The 19,532-nt window shown below is 35.9% G+C and overlaps 1 protein-coding gene across 1 annotated transcript in view; it reads right to left on the minus strand.

The window, feature by feature from the left end:
- The window catches only part of LOC137387028 (guanine nucleotide-binding protein G(o) subunit alpha-like), a 43,193-nt gene that overhangs the window by 3,387 nt on the left and 20,274 nt on the right, over positions 1–19,532 (minus strand). The window contains exons 4-8 of the mRNA XM_068073311.1: positions 12,448–12,589; positions 10,382–10,542; positions 7,079–7,207; positions 3,903–4,032; positions 361–514 (exon numbers count right to left, since the gene is read on the minus strand). Coding sequence (XP_067929412.1) covers positions 361–514; positions 3,903–4,032; positions 7,079–7,207; positions 10,382–10,542; positions 12,448–12,589 — 716 coding nt within the window. The remainder of the gene's footprint in view (positions 1–360; positions 515–3,902; positions 4,033–7,078; positions 7,208–10,381; positions 10,543–12,447; positions 12,590–19,532) is intronic.

Genomic DNA, 19,532 nt, shown 5'->3' on the forward strand with positions numbered 1-19,532 from the left:
AGTTAACAAAGTTGAGGTCGAGTTATCTGAAGTAATTTATCATTGCGTGGGAGCGGACCAAACAAAACCGTTCGAGTTAACCATGTGCTCAAGCTATCCGAGGGCGAGTTATCCATGTTTGACTGTATATGAGCAAAATAAACACAAAAATAGAACATGAAATTCACAAGTGGTTATTTGTTGATGTACTTTGGTGACCTGATTCTAAGGTTGTTGTAAAGCCAAACCAATTACATTTTAGACAGCTTTGTCCATTACTTTTTTGAAATTATTTTTCATATATTTTCAGCGTTTTGTGTATAAGCTACTTTTAATGCTTATCACCAAATGATTTAATAGTGTCTGTTGCTAGTATATTACCGGTGTATTGCGGAAAAGCCTTGGTGAGTGAAGACCTTAGAATCTTCTCCTGGAAGAGGTCTTTCTTGTTCAGAAAGAGAATGATTGACGTGTCTGTGAACCATTTGTTGTTGCAGATGGAATCAAACAACTTCAAGCTCTCTTGCATTCGGTTCTGTAATGAAAGTATAGTAACTTCCGAAGTGTTCCTCAAGTGTTACTATGCAAATGTAAAACGTTCAACTGCTTCTAAACACTATCACTCAGGGTTTGAACACTTCACCAAAAACGGAATTATAAACAACACCATATTTTACAGGGTGCGAAGCTCAATTGAGAGTAGCCATCAAATTTGTTGATTGGGCAAAACTTTCTTAATAACGATGGCCGGTAACTGTGAAATTAGAAAAAAATGGTGTGAGACTTGCAAAGAGCTTACTGAACGCCGATATTCAATCAGAAATAAAATTATGAAATTAGCAAATGCATAAGTCAGTTCAAAAATCTTAACAACCGAGTTGTTTTGTATAAAGGCAGACAACCTTAACCATTGATATATTAAACGTGTGAACAATCATTTGGTTTATATTACAAGTTGCTAGTACTTCTACTATGGCAATAATAACAATATGTACAATAAATCCAAAATGGAAAAGGTGGTTGGTGGTGCGGATGATAGTGTGTCTGGTTGTTAAGCTGAATGTCCGAGTTCGAGTCCGTTGCGGTCCAATGTTTTTACACATTTAACTGTGGTGTCGCACGGAGGGACAGACCTGGCTTTTATCGTGGTAAAGAATTTAGTAAAAAGAGTAACAGTGCATGAGAAGAATAATTATCTAAACACCTGTTAAAATAATAATATTTTAACTTTAATTTATTAACCTAATTATTTTGCTAATTAGCAAACATAGTGTTGATGCTATATACTGGATAGTTACAACGCTATATACTGAACAGTGACAAGGCTATATATTGGATAGCAATAGTGCTATATACTGGATTTTCTGCACTGAGACTGTTACGATTCTCAAAAGTCTGTATGTCTCATCAGGAGAGAATGACCACTTTCTTTGTCTCCTCACTCAAAAAGCATCTATTGAGGTTGCGTAGTCTCAGTTCTGGTTGGCCATTGAAGTGATTAAAGGGCTAACTCTCATGAAATCTGCCATTTGGTCTAGGTCGGTACTGATAAAACTAATGCATCGGTGATTGACTGACACAGTTGATCATAGCGATCTCAATTCTATTTTATTTATTTCTGACATAAGATCTACAATTGGGTCCCAAAAGACAATGAGACCAGCATTTCATACAAACAGTTATATATTGACAAAGATCTCTTACCAGTAACATACCCATATAGAAGCCACTAGTATAACTTGGAACTATGAACCACAAAACATTTCAAGCAACTTTTTGGACAATCGATGCTGATGAAACCTTTATTCATAGTTTGACCAATGTTCTAAACCTAAATCATTTTTGTACTTGAATGTTTTGATCGTTAATGTTTAGTGTTTTTCTTTGAATAAATTATGACGATGCAAATAACTGTGCAGACGTTATTGACAACCCATGTTGCATAGTACATTGTAAGTTGCTGACAAAATGTCAACAACAGTACTGTGAAACTAAGCAAATAAGTCATGACCTTCACATGACTAGGGCCGGATCTCATGGGACCATCTAAGAGCGAGTGCATGTGCAGCCGCAGTAAATATCGACACTGCCCATAGGCACTGCGTTTTGGAGAGTACATGTAGTCAGGCCTGAACATGAACCTGGAGATAAGTTTATATGTAGGTAAACTATTAGCTACTATAATGACTGAAGTCTTAAATCTTTACTGTAATAAGAGCCACGTCCATTTTTTCGAAGTCACAGTTTGAAGTTCAGAAGAAAAGATTGCATCGTACAAGACTCGAACTCATGACATCTGGCTTAACAGCCCGATCATCTGGTGCCTGGGCTAGTCATATTAGAATAGTTGTGCAAATAGTATTTTTCCAATACGCAATAGACTGCGAGGATGCTAGTTAAGACAAAATGCCCAGTTGCAATATTTGTTAGTTGATAAATGACACCTTTTAGAAGAAGCTTCTTTATTCCAGTCAAATGCGTCTCTCGGTCTGTTCAATGATGAACAGTAGCAATATCTGGGGTTGTCACGAAAACTGGATGCAAATCTCAATAGCAAAAATTTCCTTGGCAACCTTAAACCATAACTGTCACTTACAACTTTTATCATATTTGCTAGGTAAATCAGACACGCTGATTCCGATTTTGTACTCAAAATAAAGATTAGTCCACTAACTTTCAGAGTAATGAAGGCTTTTTTACAGCGTTTTAATATCTGTCTCGACAATAACATGATCGGCACAACAAGCTCCGCCCATAAACACGTGACGTAACCTAGCTTTTTAAGAACAGAAGTTACGTAGTGATGTTTAGACCGATTTGGAATAATAGAGATGGGTGTTTTAAAATCCACTAATATCTAAATTCAGCCTTAAAAATATTCTAAATCTTTTCTGAAAGGTAGATTAGCTTTTAAGCATTGCATATTGAAAAAGCGCGATAACAATGCTAGCTGGTGATAAAACCATACTTTTTGAGCTCACTTTTCTCGGCGTTCTGCCTATTTAAACATCATGTAACAAGATACGAGCAATTTTAAATAGTTTATATAACTTTCATTAAAAACTGAGATTATTTTACAGGCTGGATTTAGATAATAATGGGTTTTAAGACACCCATCTCTATTATTCCAAATCCTACTAAACATTCCTAACTTCCGTTCCTGAAAAAGCTAGGTTTCGTCACATATTTATGGGCGGAGCTTGTAATGCCGATTGTGTTGTTTTCGAAACGGATAGTGGAACGCTTTAAAAAAGCTTAAATGACTTTGAAGGTTAGTGGACCAATCTTTATTTTGAGCACAAAATCGGAATCAGCGTGGCTGATTTACCTAGAAACTATGATAAAAGTTGCAAGTGACAGTTATGGTTTAAGGCTACATGATAGGACTAAACTAGTAAAATTCAGCACAGAAATTGATTAATTCGTTTTCTATTCGCTAAAACAGATGATTGATTCCCACAACTCTAAGACCTGAAACTCAATGACAGTGTAGCAAAATGTGTGACCAAATGTCAAACGACCGGGGGGGTTAAATCTCAGAGACAGTGCAAGGAAGAAACGCTGCCCGAAATAACTGGCAAATCAACAAATATTAGTGCTGTAGCTAAGATCACTCATGAAATCGCGTGTATCGGTAGTCCTTGATAACTCCACCGACCATTTCGTCATGACTAGATAGCTGATCATTAGTATTTTTTCAATGAAATCTAAAGCGCACTGAAAAAAAATTCAATTTATAGAAAATATATGTGTTACTCTAAACTATAAATTAAGGAATAAGCATGTTCCTAAAAACCTCGGTCAGTCTGTAAACGAGAATTTCTCCATCCCATGTGACAAACTTACTTTGACAAGATGTAATTCATATTTTTTCACTGAAAAGAAACACTTCAAAACAATTTTTTTTAAATGAGCAAAATTACCGTTGTTTCATCCTCATGTAAAACTTGGTCGTATTCGCTCATAGCTACGCAGAAGATTATAGCAGTTACATCTTCAAAACAGTGAATCCATTTCTTCCTTTCAGACCTCTGTCCACCCACGTCAAACAGTCTACAATTAGAATATGAAAACTGCGTACCAAACCAGTAGTAATGCTATTTATAGCTAAGCCGCCTGACAGCATCATGATGCCAGCCTTTCATTAACTTCCTCTGGCTATAAATAGGGGCAGTTCAATGACTTATATCCTAGCAGAACTGCTAGGTGTGATATTAAGCTGTAATGTACGTAGCACATGTCATATTGCGTGACTCAATACAAGCCGTATTCCATTTATAAATTCAATAGATCATGCGAATTTGAGCATACAATGAGTATGAGGCTATCAAAATATTAAATTAGTTTTTTTTTGATGAGCTGTAGCAGACAACAAATACAGTATACTGTCCGTTACAGAGCAGTACTTTGAAGTTGTTTCATCCTGCACCAAGGAAAGATGACTGCTTTATTTCTACCAAATTGTATCTTATGGATTTACATGATAGCTTCCGATGATAAACTCAAATAATGCTTGTCCTTAAGATATTTGGTTTATTAGCACAATACAAGTACTTGCTTCAATGTCTGAACTTGACAACAAAATTGGTAGAGCGAAAAATACAATGAGAATAAAAAAAAAAAAGAATCTAAGAAGTTCTCAGTGATACGATTTAAGAAGACATTCCAGTGTAACGCGCGAAATTTGTTCAAGCCTCCCAAGTCATTACAATTCCAAAACAGCCATTTTAAGTTCAAGTACTAAAAACAATGCATCCAAGTTTTGCATGTGATTCATTTATGCGCATAAAGGATTGATCATCCTTTGAAAATTCAATGTAGCGCCAGCGATGATAACAAAGAAAGGGTGCTTGGCGTAAGCACTTTGGGTCGAATATGAGTTATAAATTACCACAAGCCCAAAAATGATCAAATTATAATTGCCGAAAAAACTATGCCATCTACTACCAGCCCTTTCGCAGTAGCAAATCACTCCAACTTTGCAAAGACAGTCTGCACACTGTCCGAGGCACAGTTTAGATGAGCCATTATGCCCATATTGGTTTGCTAATTAAATTTGTTGCATCAGAATTCATGAAACTGCTTGCATTGTGTGAATCACCTATTCTGTCAGGATGACACAACAGCAGATAGAATTTGAGTTCTTTTTACTTTTTGAAACTAGGAAAGAGATACACACATCTGTAAGTATATTGTAAGTCACTGGGAACCAGATCCAATTCAACATTCACAACTTGCTAACCCACAAACAAATCAATCACTGCAGGATAATACACGCAAAACAATCTTAAATATTCACGGCATTGTCTAATCACACAAAAGACCTTTTGAAATATATATGTGCTCAACTATTTACATATCAGTGTTGGCCACTGGGAATGGCAGTTACAGCACCTAAGGAATTTGTGAAACAATAAAGATTCCAGGACAATCATAACACGGCACGAGACTGAATGCACTAAGGAGACCATAGCTATTTAAAAGAAACCTTCCAACACCAGAAACTGGAATGACAGTTTAGTGCTAGAATATAACTTGGAGAGACGCATAACAGAGTATAATGAAGAGCAGTAAACTACACAGCATAATATTTTTTCTATCCAGAGCAGCGAATAGCAGGAGTTTCATAAGCCTGACACTATCACAAGCGTAGAAAGAATCAAGCGTGCCTTAAGGCGTTGTCACACACTCTACTAAAACCCGTTGTACCTACTAGGGCACTCATAAGCTACTAATAGTCTAGTCTATGCTTGTGAATATACTCCTAGCTTCTCTCTAGGGAGAGAAAAGTTTGGCCAAATGCCACTAAAACCACCTGCCCATTATAGCGTTGAAAATCTAACTGTGTCGGTCCCACGGGTCAAGCCTATCATATATTTAAAAAAACTGATGTATCAAAAAAGCTTGCTTTTTGTTCGCTTGAACAACAATTCTCAGAAAATAAAAACTTATAAACCTTTTAGCACCCGACATCATGAGCTGGGCAGCTCTAAAGTGCTCTGATGAAATGTCAAAGATCAAACCGTTTTCAAACTCAACTACTCCTAGGTATAGAATAACTTCAAATTATTAAAATCGTCACCCACTGATGAAATTGAGATAATTTATTATGATGATTTTGATGTAATAATTTTGTTTTCTATTTTGTAAAAGATGCGCTCAACAATTTTATTGTCAATTCTTTTAATTTTTTGTCAAAAGAAATGAGATGCATACCCAAACTCGATAGTTTCAAGTCTTTCTAGAATAAATCTTTGTTTTTGCATTTATGATCCCACATAGCAATACCTTTTAATTGACTTATTTTTTTGTCGCACCAAATGTAAAACATTTTTCTATAAAAATTATAATGGATTAGAATATTGACCGATATCAAAAGTTGTACATTTTCTACGAGGTCTATGATATTTCCTCACATGAGACGTCGCATGCCAAATCAATAGCTGTGACAGCCATGTTACAGCTCTGTCAAGTGTGAATACTGAGGAGATCATTGCAACTGAAACAATGTTTTCCAAATATCTTCAATCATTAAGTTTTTGAGAAATCAAATGTTGCTGTTAATCTAAGAGATTTCACTATTAACCGCTCCCCTTTTTCTTTGTTCGAATTCTTAGTAAATATATGTTAACCAGGCACCCCCTCAGTGTGTCATGAGTAATAGGAAAGGCATTATGGAAAAATATGCGATTTACTAAAATGGAGGCGTAAAGTGGCGCGAGTCAACTGCAAACCCGACAGCTGGTATTAAAAAATGCCAAATTCAAACTTTATCATTTTGGGAACAAATGGTTGTACAGAAATCAAGTAACAAGCAGACCGCACTAAAACGCTTCTTTTAACTCTGCAAGTAGTGAATTGGCAGGTAGTACTTGAAGGTGATGAAACAAGTAGATACAGTTGACCTTTACATCTGTACACAAAAAACAACGTGTCAAATAATCTAGCAACTGTCATGTCGATTTTAAACAAGACTGAAAGATAACCTCTGTTAATGTAAACTGCCTCAGAAACAATGATAAACCAGCTATAAATAAATACATTGTAATAATAGTCCAACTCCCTGATCACGGAACCAACGGAGCCGTGTGAAACTTACTTGAAATTGAGATTCTTGAACGAGAAATGCACTTCAACTATCCCAGTAGTCTTCACTCGAGTTCGGAGGATGTCTTGCTCTGATGGGATGTAATCGGCAGCGCCAATCCTTTCAAGGGCATCAAGGAAACTGCAAACAAATAATATACAGTTTAAAAGATCAAAAAGGTCATCCCAACACATTTTTAATACGATGGCAGCTAACTGTGAAATTATTCTCATGCGCTAGATGAAATAGTGTGAGACTAATAAAGAGCTGCCCGAACGCTGACCTACAATGAAGAATAACGTCATCAAATTAGCTCTCTTTCATACCGTACCTACGCATAGATCATGTCAAGTATTTGAACAACAGTGTTGATTTGCAAGAAGTCAGATGACCTTAACCATTGATAAAATAGATACATGACCTCATCATTAGGTTCCTTTTATAAAAGTTCTGGTAACCAGAAAGGGCACTTAGCCCTAACAGATCACCAGGTACGCTGATAAAAGACTAAGTATATGCGCACAATTATTTATGAATGTCAGCGCATGCTGGATTGGTGAAGTTGCTTGAGTGTCGGTCTATCGTGCTGAATGTCATGAATTCAAATCTTGCATGTCATAATCATTTCCCCAGCCTCCAACCATAAACCTATTAACTATACGTATACTGTAAGTATAGTTAATAGGTCAATGCATCCAACCATGGATTTGTACAGACAGACACAGCTTTCATTGTGGTGAATATTCTGGTAACAATTTAAATTCGCAGTTTGTCAGATTCGCAGAGTTTGTCAGATTCGTATAAACATTTGATTATCTAATATAATAAATGTCTAATATAATATCAAATATATCAATGAGCTAATATATAATTGATAATCAGCAGACTGATTATCCAAACACGTGACAAAGTATTAGCAATCATGAGCTACTACAGTTAGAGAATTACAAGACCTAGTTTTCCGAGTATTCCTGAAAATGGAGTTGTCTGTTACCACACAGAAGACACTACATTTTTGATGTAACATAAGTGTAACTTTAAATATATCTGCCATCAACTAAATATTTTAGTTAGAAACATATTAGCATAGTTCTGTGTCATAGAATTCTGCAAAAGATTCCACAAAAAGATTTTCTAGACTAAAGTGGCTTTCAACAAAGTAATCGGTAAAGCTATACATGTATGCATTCTATATCTTTTTTATTCACATCTCTTCAACTATGATTAGCGTTCCAAGAATGCGAATCAATGTAAATATTTTGATAAACATTGAAACTGGACAATATAATTTATCCGAGCAGAGATAACATTCAACAACAAAACCCAGGCTTACCAAGGGAAACCCTATCAAGGTAAAGATTTCAATGCTAGTGTGTAAATAAAGCGTAGAAATTAACTGTCGCATTTTATATGATTCTTGAATGACCTAATTTGGACAACACTAGACCGGAGAACTGTTTGACTAAGCATCCTTCAAAATGACAACAAAATATAGAAAACATGAAGGAAATGGCAAAGGTTGATGCTACCTTTTTACAGCCACTTGCATCTGTAGTTAGGTTCTATTACAAATGTTAAACTAAAGCTATATGAAAAAAGCAAAATGCTTGATTTAAAACCACAGCATGTCAACTCACCCTAAAATATCAGCATCAAGACAATGATCTACCTAACAACTGAAAAGGTAGTTTAAACACTATTTGTCAAACCATTCATTTGATTTTTTAGACTAACTTTGATTTTTTAGATTCTTATATGGTATTATTTAGAAAAAAAAATTTTTAAAATCAAATTAATGAAATTATTATGCAATTACAAGCAAACATCTACGTACTCCAATCAATATATGTACATTCTCACCTCAAAAACTAAATTACCAACAAAGGTTTTACTTTATATTCTCTACTCTAGAAAATTAAAACCAAATTGAGGGTGATCTTAGCTGAAACGCTGTCATAAGCTAAAATATTTCTAAATAAGTTGTCTTTTGCAACTGTTATATCTAGTAACACTCGCCAATGAACATTGTACAAGGTATCTAGTTCAACTAAAATATTTAATACATTTCCAATGAAACATAAAACCATAACAGAAAACGCCATACTCCCTCAACTAATTAAAAGCTACCATAATTCATAAATACTGCGATGAACGCAATTACGGATTGTCTTAATCTTCTTTCACATTGGTGATTAAGGCTATTGAAAATGGATTAGCGTTCTATACCAGAATACAGCCAAACCTCTGTGTACAATGTTAATCCGCTTCGCTATTACTCCACGTGTCAAAACGCCATATGTTGAAAAACATATCCTTTAATGAGTAATGTGTTTGGTTTAATTAATCCCAAAGCTCAAAAACTAAACAATAAACACTCAAAGCTTGCATATATGGTACATAAAGAAATAAAGCAAAACAAAAATTTAAAAGAATATATACATCCGAAGTAGAATAAAACAAATAAAAACTAGATATATAATTAATAACACTAATAAAAAATAATTAATAGATAATAAATCAAAAAAATAAATGAACAAAATAGAATAAATGGTAATAAACAATAAATAGGAAGTTGATGGAATAAAGAATAAAAAATGTGAGAAAATAGAATCAATCGATAAAAAATAATAATAAATAAATAGAGTGAATAGAAACAATCAATAAAAAAGCTTGTCTATGTCCACATAAGTTTTATCTTAGAGATGGGCAAACCGAGGTGTAGCCTCAGCAGTCTAACAAACAGATGGTGATAGAGATACAAACCTAATCTAATAGGAACGACGTTAACTTTAATGCTATAATACTTTGTCGTATAGCAACAAATATGATCAAACGAAAAGCCTATAAATGTGAGTGTTTGTAGAGTGCTGTTGAACTTTGTTAATATCTTAGTACAGCAGCATGTCTCCAGATATGAAAGGTCTTTGAGCGATAGGTTAGATAGTTGCTACTTTCCCATTAGCTGTCACATAACGGACTTGAAATGAAGCAGCAACCTCATCAGCTTTCAAAATGGAGAGTTGGGCCTCAAGAATAACAAGCTGGATAAGGCTGACAAGACATGCTGCCATGAACAAGACCCGTTCTACACAGTGAAAAGCTCTTGGCAGTGGAACTAGCTTTTTAATGCATTTAAAAAACAAAAAAGAGAAATGTCCCAAAATTTTTGGTTTGAGGACATTTCATTTGTCCCAAACTTTCCAAACCAAAATAATTTAGTAGTGTTTCGACTGGTGATCCCAAGTTATGACAACACAAAATGCAAGAGTGTAAATACGACAAGAAATGATTGCAATTAGGAATAAAAGGTCTCACTATTTTGCCGAGTCATTTAGCTGGTACTCATTAGCTCTATCGAAACACTGCTGTAATCCGGCATCCATCCAAAGGTTCGCCATAGCTTTCAGGAGTTCTTCGCTGAAAGGCTCAGTGTCTTCCATTTTATGCACGACGTCCAATACCAAAGATGCATCGCTCTGTCAACACAAATACACTCTCAAACTCCCTGTTGTGGCAAATCTATCTTCGGCTCGATTAAAAGTACAGATAAAATGAGAAAATGTAGATGACACAATATAGTTTCGAGGAAAATGTCCGAATGCTATACACAGCTGACGAACGTAAGTATGCTGAACAGTCAAAACACTAGAACTGTTTTAAGCCTGCCATCAACAAGTTCATAATTGTATAATCACTGCACAGGGGTGGTGAAATGTGAAATGTAAAACAAGGACCTGCTAAAAATGGTTTAGTGATTTCGTCTGAAACAGAATGGAGTATCATTTTTAAATGAAATTCCATTTGATCCATATTTCGAAAGCATTCGCTGCAATTCGGTGTACAAAATATAGAAGATAACTCCATGATAAGAAGATAGAAGATAACTCCATGTGTGGCAGGTTCGCAATGCTGGATCTTGTAAAATGCTTGCGTTAGCATAAGACTTCCGCTTGACGAAAACGACTTAATAACTATACAGTTTTAAATATAGTGAAAAGATTATAAATTGCCTTACAACTAATCTTCTGTCAGTAGAGTCAATGGGGAGAACATAGTCAAACAAGTTAAGTCAAATATAATTTTTGGCTACTGTTCAACTTTCGACACTGTATGAAACGCAGTCTTTCGCCATGAGCATAACTGCAGGTACAAAAGCAAGAACACAAAGTAAACCAACTGCCAGCATTGATGAATATCAGGCAATGAGGTACAAACAAGGGTTTTAAATGCCCATATAAATCAAATAACCAAATAAAGTAATTAAAGACAGCTTAACCTCAGCTAAAAAATGAGATATTCAGCAAAACTGCCCTTTTTTTCCTTAACCCTTTGAACCCTGGCCGTTTTTGTCAATGTGTGTCAGTAACCCTGGGCAATTTGTCCAATGATCCAAGTTTTTAAACTTTTATTAAATATTTCTAACTGGGCTCATAATGCCATTATATTTGGTAAGACACAAGTCAACACCTCGGGCAACTCACAGTAAATGTCATCAAACAGAAAAAAACAGTATTTCACCAATATTCGGGCTATAAATATAAAAACTTGAACGATTTTAAAAACTCGTAAAAATATTTACAGTAGTAACATATCCATCAAGCATACTTTCATGATCATTCCATGACTCAAAATAAACTGGAAAACTATAATTAGTATCATAAAATTCTTCATTTGCATCACAATCATCCATGACCTACCAACAAACGAGTCGTATCGATTTTTTCGCGAAATTGTTCTAATAAAATTTGTTATTATAATGAAGGAAGTAGATAAAGATATTTAAAAACTGTTACAAATGGAAGCGAAATTTCTGGTCTAACATCCCGCGAAAGAACTAATTTGATTGGTTTACGCCGTTACTTAGAAACAGCTTTTGTAAACAGAGTCATGTGGATGCCGGTATTCCGGTCGCTAGGGTTTCTGACACACCTTACACAATGCCGGAAAAACGGCCGTTAGGGCTCAAACGATTAACAGGTTAACAATGAAAAAACCGTAATTGTCATGAGATCGGCGGCATGTGATAATCGGCGGCGTGTGAAAATCAGCAGTATGTGAAAAGACGAGAAATATTTTGGTCATTTAATGTCAGAATGAATGTGCTCACAACAGTAGAAAAATGCTATGAAGGCTATATTTGATGACCTGCATGATGTTTTGTCCATGGTAATGGCTGAAAGTATGATTATCAATCCCAATTTTTTTCCAAGAGAAAACAAGATAAGGCCTACCATTCTAATCACAGGACACATAGTTGATGTGGTGTTATTGACACAGTTTGATTAATAGATAGGATGAACCGGAGTGACTCTTCCAATTAGTAGCCAATACAGCAGTGACACATGCACTAGCGATCCATGCCCCTACATATGCAGTCATACCTGACGTTCTGGTTGAGCAAAACCAATATTGAGGGCGGCCATTGCCTTGATGATGGCCACCAGAGACTGAATAGTGTTGCTGAACACAACAGGCCGATACTGTTGATTGTCTTCCTGAGTGAAACCACCTTCGTGGATGATCCTGGAAAAAAAGCAACAATATGAGACACGTTACAAAACAGATCAGGAGTCTAACACAGATCATATGACAGACAGGTGCAAGTCTTTCTTTTTCACTGATTTGCTGCAAGTTTTGATAAGTTACTGGAACAAATACTTACACTATTAAGATAATTCCTTTTCCAATAAAAGCAAAACTGAAATTGCTGGTTGAAAATTGCCTCAAAAATGTTATTTCATTGGCTAATGATATCTATCATGCTATTTCATTGGCTAATGATATCTATCATGCTATTTCATTGGCTAATGAAATCTATCATGCTATTTTATTGGCTAATGATATCTATCATGCTATTTTATTGGCTAAAACCTCTACTCACAAAATTAAGTTATTCTAAAAGAAGAAACTGGCATTTGTTCAAATCATTCTAGAGCTCAGTAGCTTGTGAAAACTCTTTAACTCTTAAGTTAAGAAGTTAACTCCTTAACTTCTTAACTCTTTGAAAGGGTTACTTTGCACTGTGAGTAATTACACACAAATACATGATACAAATCTGTATAATAAATTAGCATTATAACATTATAATTACATGCAAAAATAAACTCCTAATGTGATAATGGAGACGCAGAGACATTTGTTGTTTCTTTGCCATGGTCCAGAATACCTGACCTGCAAACAACAAGGAGGGTTCAACTCCCAAAATGGCTATTGGTTGTAACAGGAGTGACATCCAACCTACAACTGGGCACACCTCAAGCTCTCAAACTTTCCTAGCCACCAGATTCAGACGTGTCCAACGAAGATCACAGAGCCAATGTTTGTGCAATATTCCTTAAAAACGCACAGTCTGCGCTTGCAGTAATCTAACCAAACATTTCCATCTTCGCGGGATTGGTCCTACATCACCATGGAAACAAGGCTATGCAATCCACAGGCTCTGAGGTGAATGCAGTGGTGGAGATACACTAATGCAAATTGCTCAAACTCACACGGGATCAAGTTTTAGCTAACTTAACATATATATATATATATTTTTATACTTTTTGTTAACCGATGTTTTCTTTGCTCTTGCCTCTGCACTTTCACATAAACTCCCATGTTTTGAGAAAACTGTTAGGTACTTTGAAATCACTCTAGGTGTAGAGTCAAGTACGCATTCAAGTTTATGCCAGATGTAGGAAAATCAGTGTATTAAGATGATGAAAAATTAATGTTATACAGAATAACTCAGTATAACTACAGTCTTTACTAATTATTAGTACAAGTACAGTGGAGGTTGTACTATTTACAGGCAGAGCAGGCTTTATTGCCGAGCATTTGCGCAGCCGCACACGGCATTTGCAGACGCCAGCAGATCAGTATAATGCCTTTTGACAGACATCAGGCAAAGATCAGAGACTTAGCCATCTAGGGGATAGTATAAATACATGACTGGGGGGTGCTCACTTGTGTCCGATATAATAGAAACCCCACATCTCAAAGTAGAACTTCAGCAGCCATTACTTATCATAAGCAATCGGCACCCGGGCCTTCTTTAGTTTCTATGTTGTCTAAAACGTACTTTTGGAAACCCTACATGTAGGGTAACACAACTAAGGAACAAGTTCATGTTCCAGAGACGCATCCTCGCCATTTTAGGAAAAATATGATAGCTTTAGCATTGATTGGGTGTAGTAACCTTTCACTATTTAGAGGTTTACCCTTCGCAGTTTTAAAACCTTTCGGGGTAAAAATATTCATTAAAAATTAAAATTTTGAGAAAATAAATAAAAATATTAAATTTGGAACATTTTAGTTTTCTAATGATTGAAGATTACAATCTGTACAGATATGATCCCACCACATACATTCTCATTGTTTATTTTAAGTCATACGCTTAAAACTGTCGAGAAAATGAGAAATGAACTTGCAGAAGCTAAACTGAATATACGCAAGCCTACATGTACATGTATTTTCTTCCCAGGAAACGTGACTTCCACAAGAATATCATTCAGTATACTAGTAAAAGCCATATCAGTTAGCTTAGCCACAGCTTCAATAAAAGCTAAGCCGAATACGCAACAGGACTCAATAACTTTCAGCGGTTAGTTCAAAGGCTACAGTTACAAGCAGTTCTAAGGATTCCTACCTACGGCTGCCGAGCTCAATCGCCAGCCGTAGATCAGTAAACTTCTTCAATTAGATATTTGTGAAGACACGATCAATATTGGGATACTAACCCAATAGACACACGGTTTGAGCTAATATAGTTCATACAACATGAAGGCTTACGCATCAGCTAGTAACTAACCTAGTACTACCCTATTCAACTATATTAAACAGATATCGATGCTAGGTGGTGCTATAACAGCAGTGCGCTAAATTATGACAAACCCACATTCCTTGTTGATGGAAATAACATCAACATTTCGTATCTCGTCTCAGCTTAGTGCCAAGTTAATAAATCTATGCATCATTTTAAAGTTTCAAGTGTCCTCTATTCATCTAATTAAATGAAAATCTCTTGTTCTCTGGCTAGAAATAGTTACCAGCTAAACTGAGATCTATTTTTAAACCTGACTAAACTTGTCTCAAATTCCTAAACCCAATGGCGCTTTTCAGGACTACCAACATGTGTACAATAAGAGTTCAGTTCACGTACTAACCCATTAGATACAGTTTGATATAGTTCACCCAACATAGAGGCTTATGCCTAGGCTAGTAACTTGTATAGTCCTACCCTATTCAACTATATTAAAAATAAACTTACACCAAGTTTTAGTAGACATCATCAGAGAGCATCAGAACATTTCTATCATTTGCGATTGTTATTGACCTGAATGTTGCCAGAATGTTTCAAGATTAAAATCGACAAAACTCTCAGAAGTAAAATATGTGGGAAATGACGTAATAGTTTTATCTCACATTGATAAATCAGTGGGTGATAATTTCCCACAACAACAGAAATTATCATAATCCTACAGATACTAGTTTTATTTGACATATCAATAGTTTCTTGTCACATGCATATAAACATTTCCTACTAACCATTATAATCTGAAACCTCTCCAAGGTCTACAGTCACTTAACATGTACAGTAATTCCTCCTACTGGGCAGCTTCAATTATGGCAGTTTCGCTGCATCACGAGTTCTCTGTGATCTTTATTTGTATACACTACAATGTCTGTTAGTCTCGTCTCCGAGACATGAACGGGAGTGCCACACAGTATTTCGATAAAAAATTTGTCTGGCAATGACCTGTTTGATGCCGGTGACAAAAATAGCATCTCTACCAAGAATAGCTTGAGATCGCTTTCGAATTATTGAATGGAATTTGACCATCTGAGTGTTGCCAATAAGTACTTTCCATCATTTTGCCATCTTCAAGCTGATTGGCTCAAGAATACTTAGCATTGACTAGTTCTTTGATTCTACCCTGTCACATTGTTCTCACCAATCTCCAAAAGTTTGTGTTGTATCGACCATCAATTATAGCAGTAGGTTGGATGTACCAAACATATAAATGTAACATGTTGGTGTAAGGTAACTGGAAAAGTTTAGAAAGCAGTGAAAGAGTTCTGAAAGTAATGACTCACACTTAACAAAATGCATGCTAAACTTCTTGCCCCAGACATCGCGCTTGAAAGTTTTTTTTTAAATTGATTGTGGGCCCTTTAAAAATAGTTCTATTTCTGGACTGAATTCTAAAACCTGCTTGGCCCCTACAGTGAGTGCACGGCAATGACCACTTCACTGACCATTTCCTGCTAAAACAATAAGAACTCCTGCCAAGTATGCAGCAGAAGTGTGCTGCCATATACAGTGCGCCTTCAGGTTACGATGTTCCTGTTATACGATTTTTTTGCCTTACAAAGTGGAAAACAATGTTTTTTCGTCTTCGCCATATGAAATTTATGACATTTTTTGCCATACGATATCAATTAAAATTTCTCTCAAAATTAAAATTTGGCAGTCGGCGTGCTGAATATGTCAGACTAACAAAGATGCCGGTATGCTATTCACCAAACTTCTCTCACAATGCCTGAAAGAAACACAATGCCCGCTCTCTCTCGGTTCAGCGTTATTTGCTATAATTTGTAATGAAAACAAAACCGACAGCAGATAGGAGATAACATCTTAGCCAATGACAAAGTTAAGTAAAAAAAATCTAAAACTTAGCTTCAAGTATGCAATTAGTAAGCTTAATTCATTATGTTAAATTAAACGTTTATGTAATACGTCTGTCTCGAAGGTAAGTACTCCCTGCGGTACGTACTGCAAATATTAGTGTAATGCTACATTTTATTACAGATCCTGACTACTAAATCCACTAAAGTTATTGGAGAAAACTATAGTTACTATGGGTAACAATAGTAGCATTTCATTGCTAATTTGTTTTAAGTACAGTACATATATAAAATTTTGATGATTTTTACCAGGTGTTTGCATTAGATAATTCCTATGGGTTCCTATACCCCTCTATATGACATTGTCGCCTTTTGATGCCAACACTGGAAGGAATCAAAATCGTATGGCGAAGGTCCACTGTACTCATTTAAGACACCCCTAAAATGGCCTCGGTAAACCAACATGATATGCTCATGAGACTCAGTTCAATTGGCAAATATTTTTCCACAAACACTAGGAGGCTTCTGTGAGCAACTTACGCCCCCCCACCCATATCCACGTGGACTGTGAACACATGTGCTATGGCTATTGTTAGAGCTTTCGAGAAAGCCGACATCAATGTTGAACCGCAATTGGTCAACGAGTCTGACGTGGACAATGACGAGAACCCGCAACGCTGGTAAGTGAACCAGCTCGTCTGTGTTATTTGCACACTGAGGGCCAAAACTGAGGGTTTTACGAAAATAAAAGTGAATAGTTTTTTTCCAATGAAGTTGACTGAGCTTTTGGTGCTGTTGTTTTTACGCATGTTTTAAGATGCTGTGACTTAGATATTGGTTAGGGAGAAATACACCGTGACATTGAGACTTTACCCTGATATGGTGCATCTCATCAAGGAAAAAAATACAGTGGTTTATGGTTTGCAGAAATTCCAATGTTTGCGAGTGTCTTGTCTGGTGAGTAAACTCGCAAGGCGTGAAGTACTTTGGTACTTGGATATTCTGTCGAGAGAACAAACTTTTCATAACGGTTCTACTACTGAAAAGGCTCCATGAACTATCAGATGTTCACCATTCAGTTCTTAAAGTAGTCAGAGAAAACTGTGTCAGTCATCAGTTACGACAGCGTCAAAAGCTTGCATTAGCATTTACCAAGGGAATGGGTATCTCTGCATGAAAGAACAGCTTGCATACTCCTTGTCTAAGTTATAATCCCTCAGGAGTCAAAACATCAGCATAATGCTTAGAAATAAACGAATCACTTAAATGGCAGATTAAAACATCGAGGAGTTGCAATGACATGTCATATTCTTTCATGCATAGTTGCTACGCGGCCTCTTTTGTTTAACGCTCATGTGCACGGACGAGATGTCCAGTGAAGCTAGTTGAGCAAATACATATATTGATGGATGTCATAGATTTACAAAAACCTGTTAAAAGTGGTATGACAGGAGCCAAGACCAAGCATTTGCAAAGGCAATGAAAGTTTTGAGAGAGAACTGTTTCAATAGGGAACAACTCATGTAACACTCTTCAATAATTCAGAGGACCCTTGCCATTTCGTATATGGCCTGATGTTTCTATACAACTTAGCCAATAAATACTAATTGCCAAATGTAGCCAATTCAGTTCCGTCACCAATATTATTTATAATTTATTAAAATATATATTAAATTAAATAACTAAATTATATTCTTTATATACAGTGAAACGCGGATAACTCAAAATTCACGGGACTGAGCGCAAGTGTTCGAGTTATCCGAGCATTCAAGTCATCAGAGCACTGTCACAAATGGATGTAATTATCAGTAGAGCCATGTACATAAAAAAACTATATATAAATCAAAAGCACAGATTGCTTGTTGCAAGTTAAAGGGCCTCTCATGCAAAGTTTTAAAAAATTTCATCCGAAAGTATATATATTTTTCTATCACTTGAGATTTGTTTGTTTTAGGTGATGTGACAGCCAGGACATTTTCAGATTAAAATTGGCAAAACTTGATTGCTATTGAAACGCTAAAAAAATGACATCTTTTTTTCCTGAGCGTTTTAACCAAGAGCGATTTTGCCAATTTTACTTTGTTTATCTGAGGTTACTTCGCTATTCCTTGCTTTTGAAAGGCCACCGCAAAGCAGATGTTTGGCAAAATTGGATTTTTTGCAAACTTTTAGAAAAGTTGTTAACGAAAATATTTTGCCCACTGATGGTAATAACAACGCTTGACAACTACTAAAAGTTGATGCTTATCTCTATGGCTTGAAATAAAGTGATATTCCAAAGTGATAACAACCATTTCGATAGCCGTTGGGCAAAAAACCATTCGAGTTAATGATGTTGAGGTAGAGTTATCTAAAGCAATTTATCATTGCATGAGAATGGACCAAACAAATCTGTTGGAGTTAACCATGTGTTAGAGCTACCAGAGGGCGGAGTTATCCGAGTGTGATTAGATAATTTTCTGTTGCCACGGCTATATTTCCTAACAAGCGCCTCATGTACCTCAATTTTAATTAGACTTAAATTATTATACAATCTACAGTATCCTACTTTTGCATTAGGACTTATCCTCCGCATAATAGAAGGGATATATACATACATGTACATGCAGCTATTACTAGGATAGTAACTGCAGCAAATTACAATCACTATGTTTTTATGACACACATCATGCGGATTTGGTGTTGTGTGCCAGTTGCATTACCGTACAAACTGTGTGTTTCTATGGACATTCGCATGATGCGGATTGACTCCGACGCCTTGTTGAAAAAAGGTAAGGAATTGTACGTTAAAAGTTAATAATGAGCACCACACGTGTTAGTAATGCAAACACGTGAAACTCGATCGAGAAAGAACGAT

The sequence above is a fragment of the Watersipora subatra genome, chromosome 2 (assembly GCF_963576615.1).
Source record: "Watersipora subatra chromosome 2, tzWatSuba1.1, whole genome shotgun sequence".
In the NCBI taxonomy this organism is placed as follows: Eukaryota; Metazoa; Bryozoa; class Gymnolaemata; order Cheilostomatida; family Watersiporidae; genus Watersipora; species Watersipora subatra.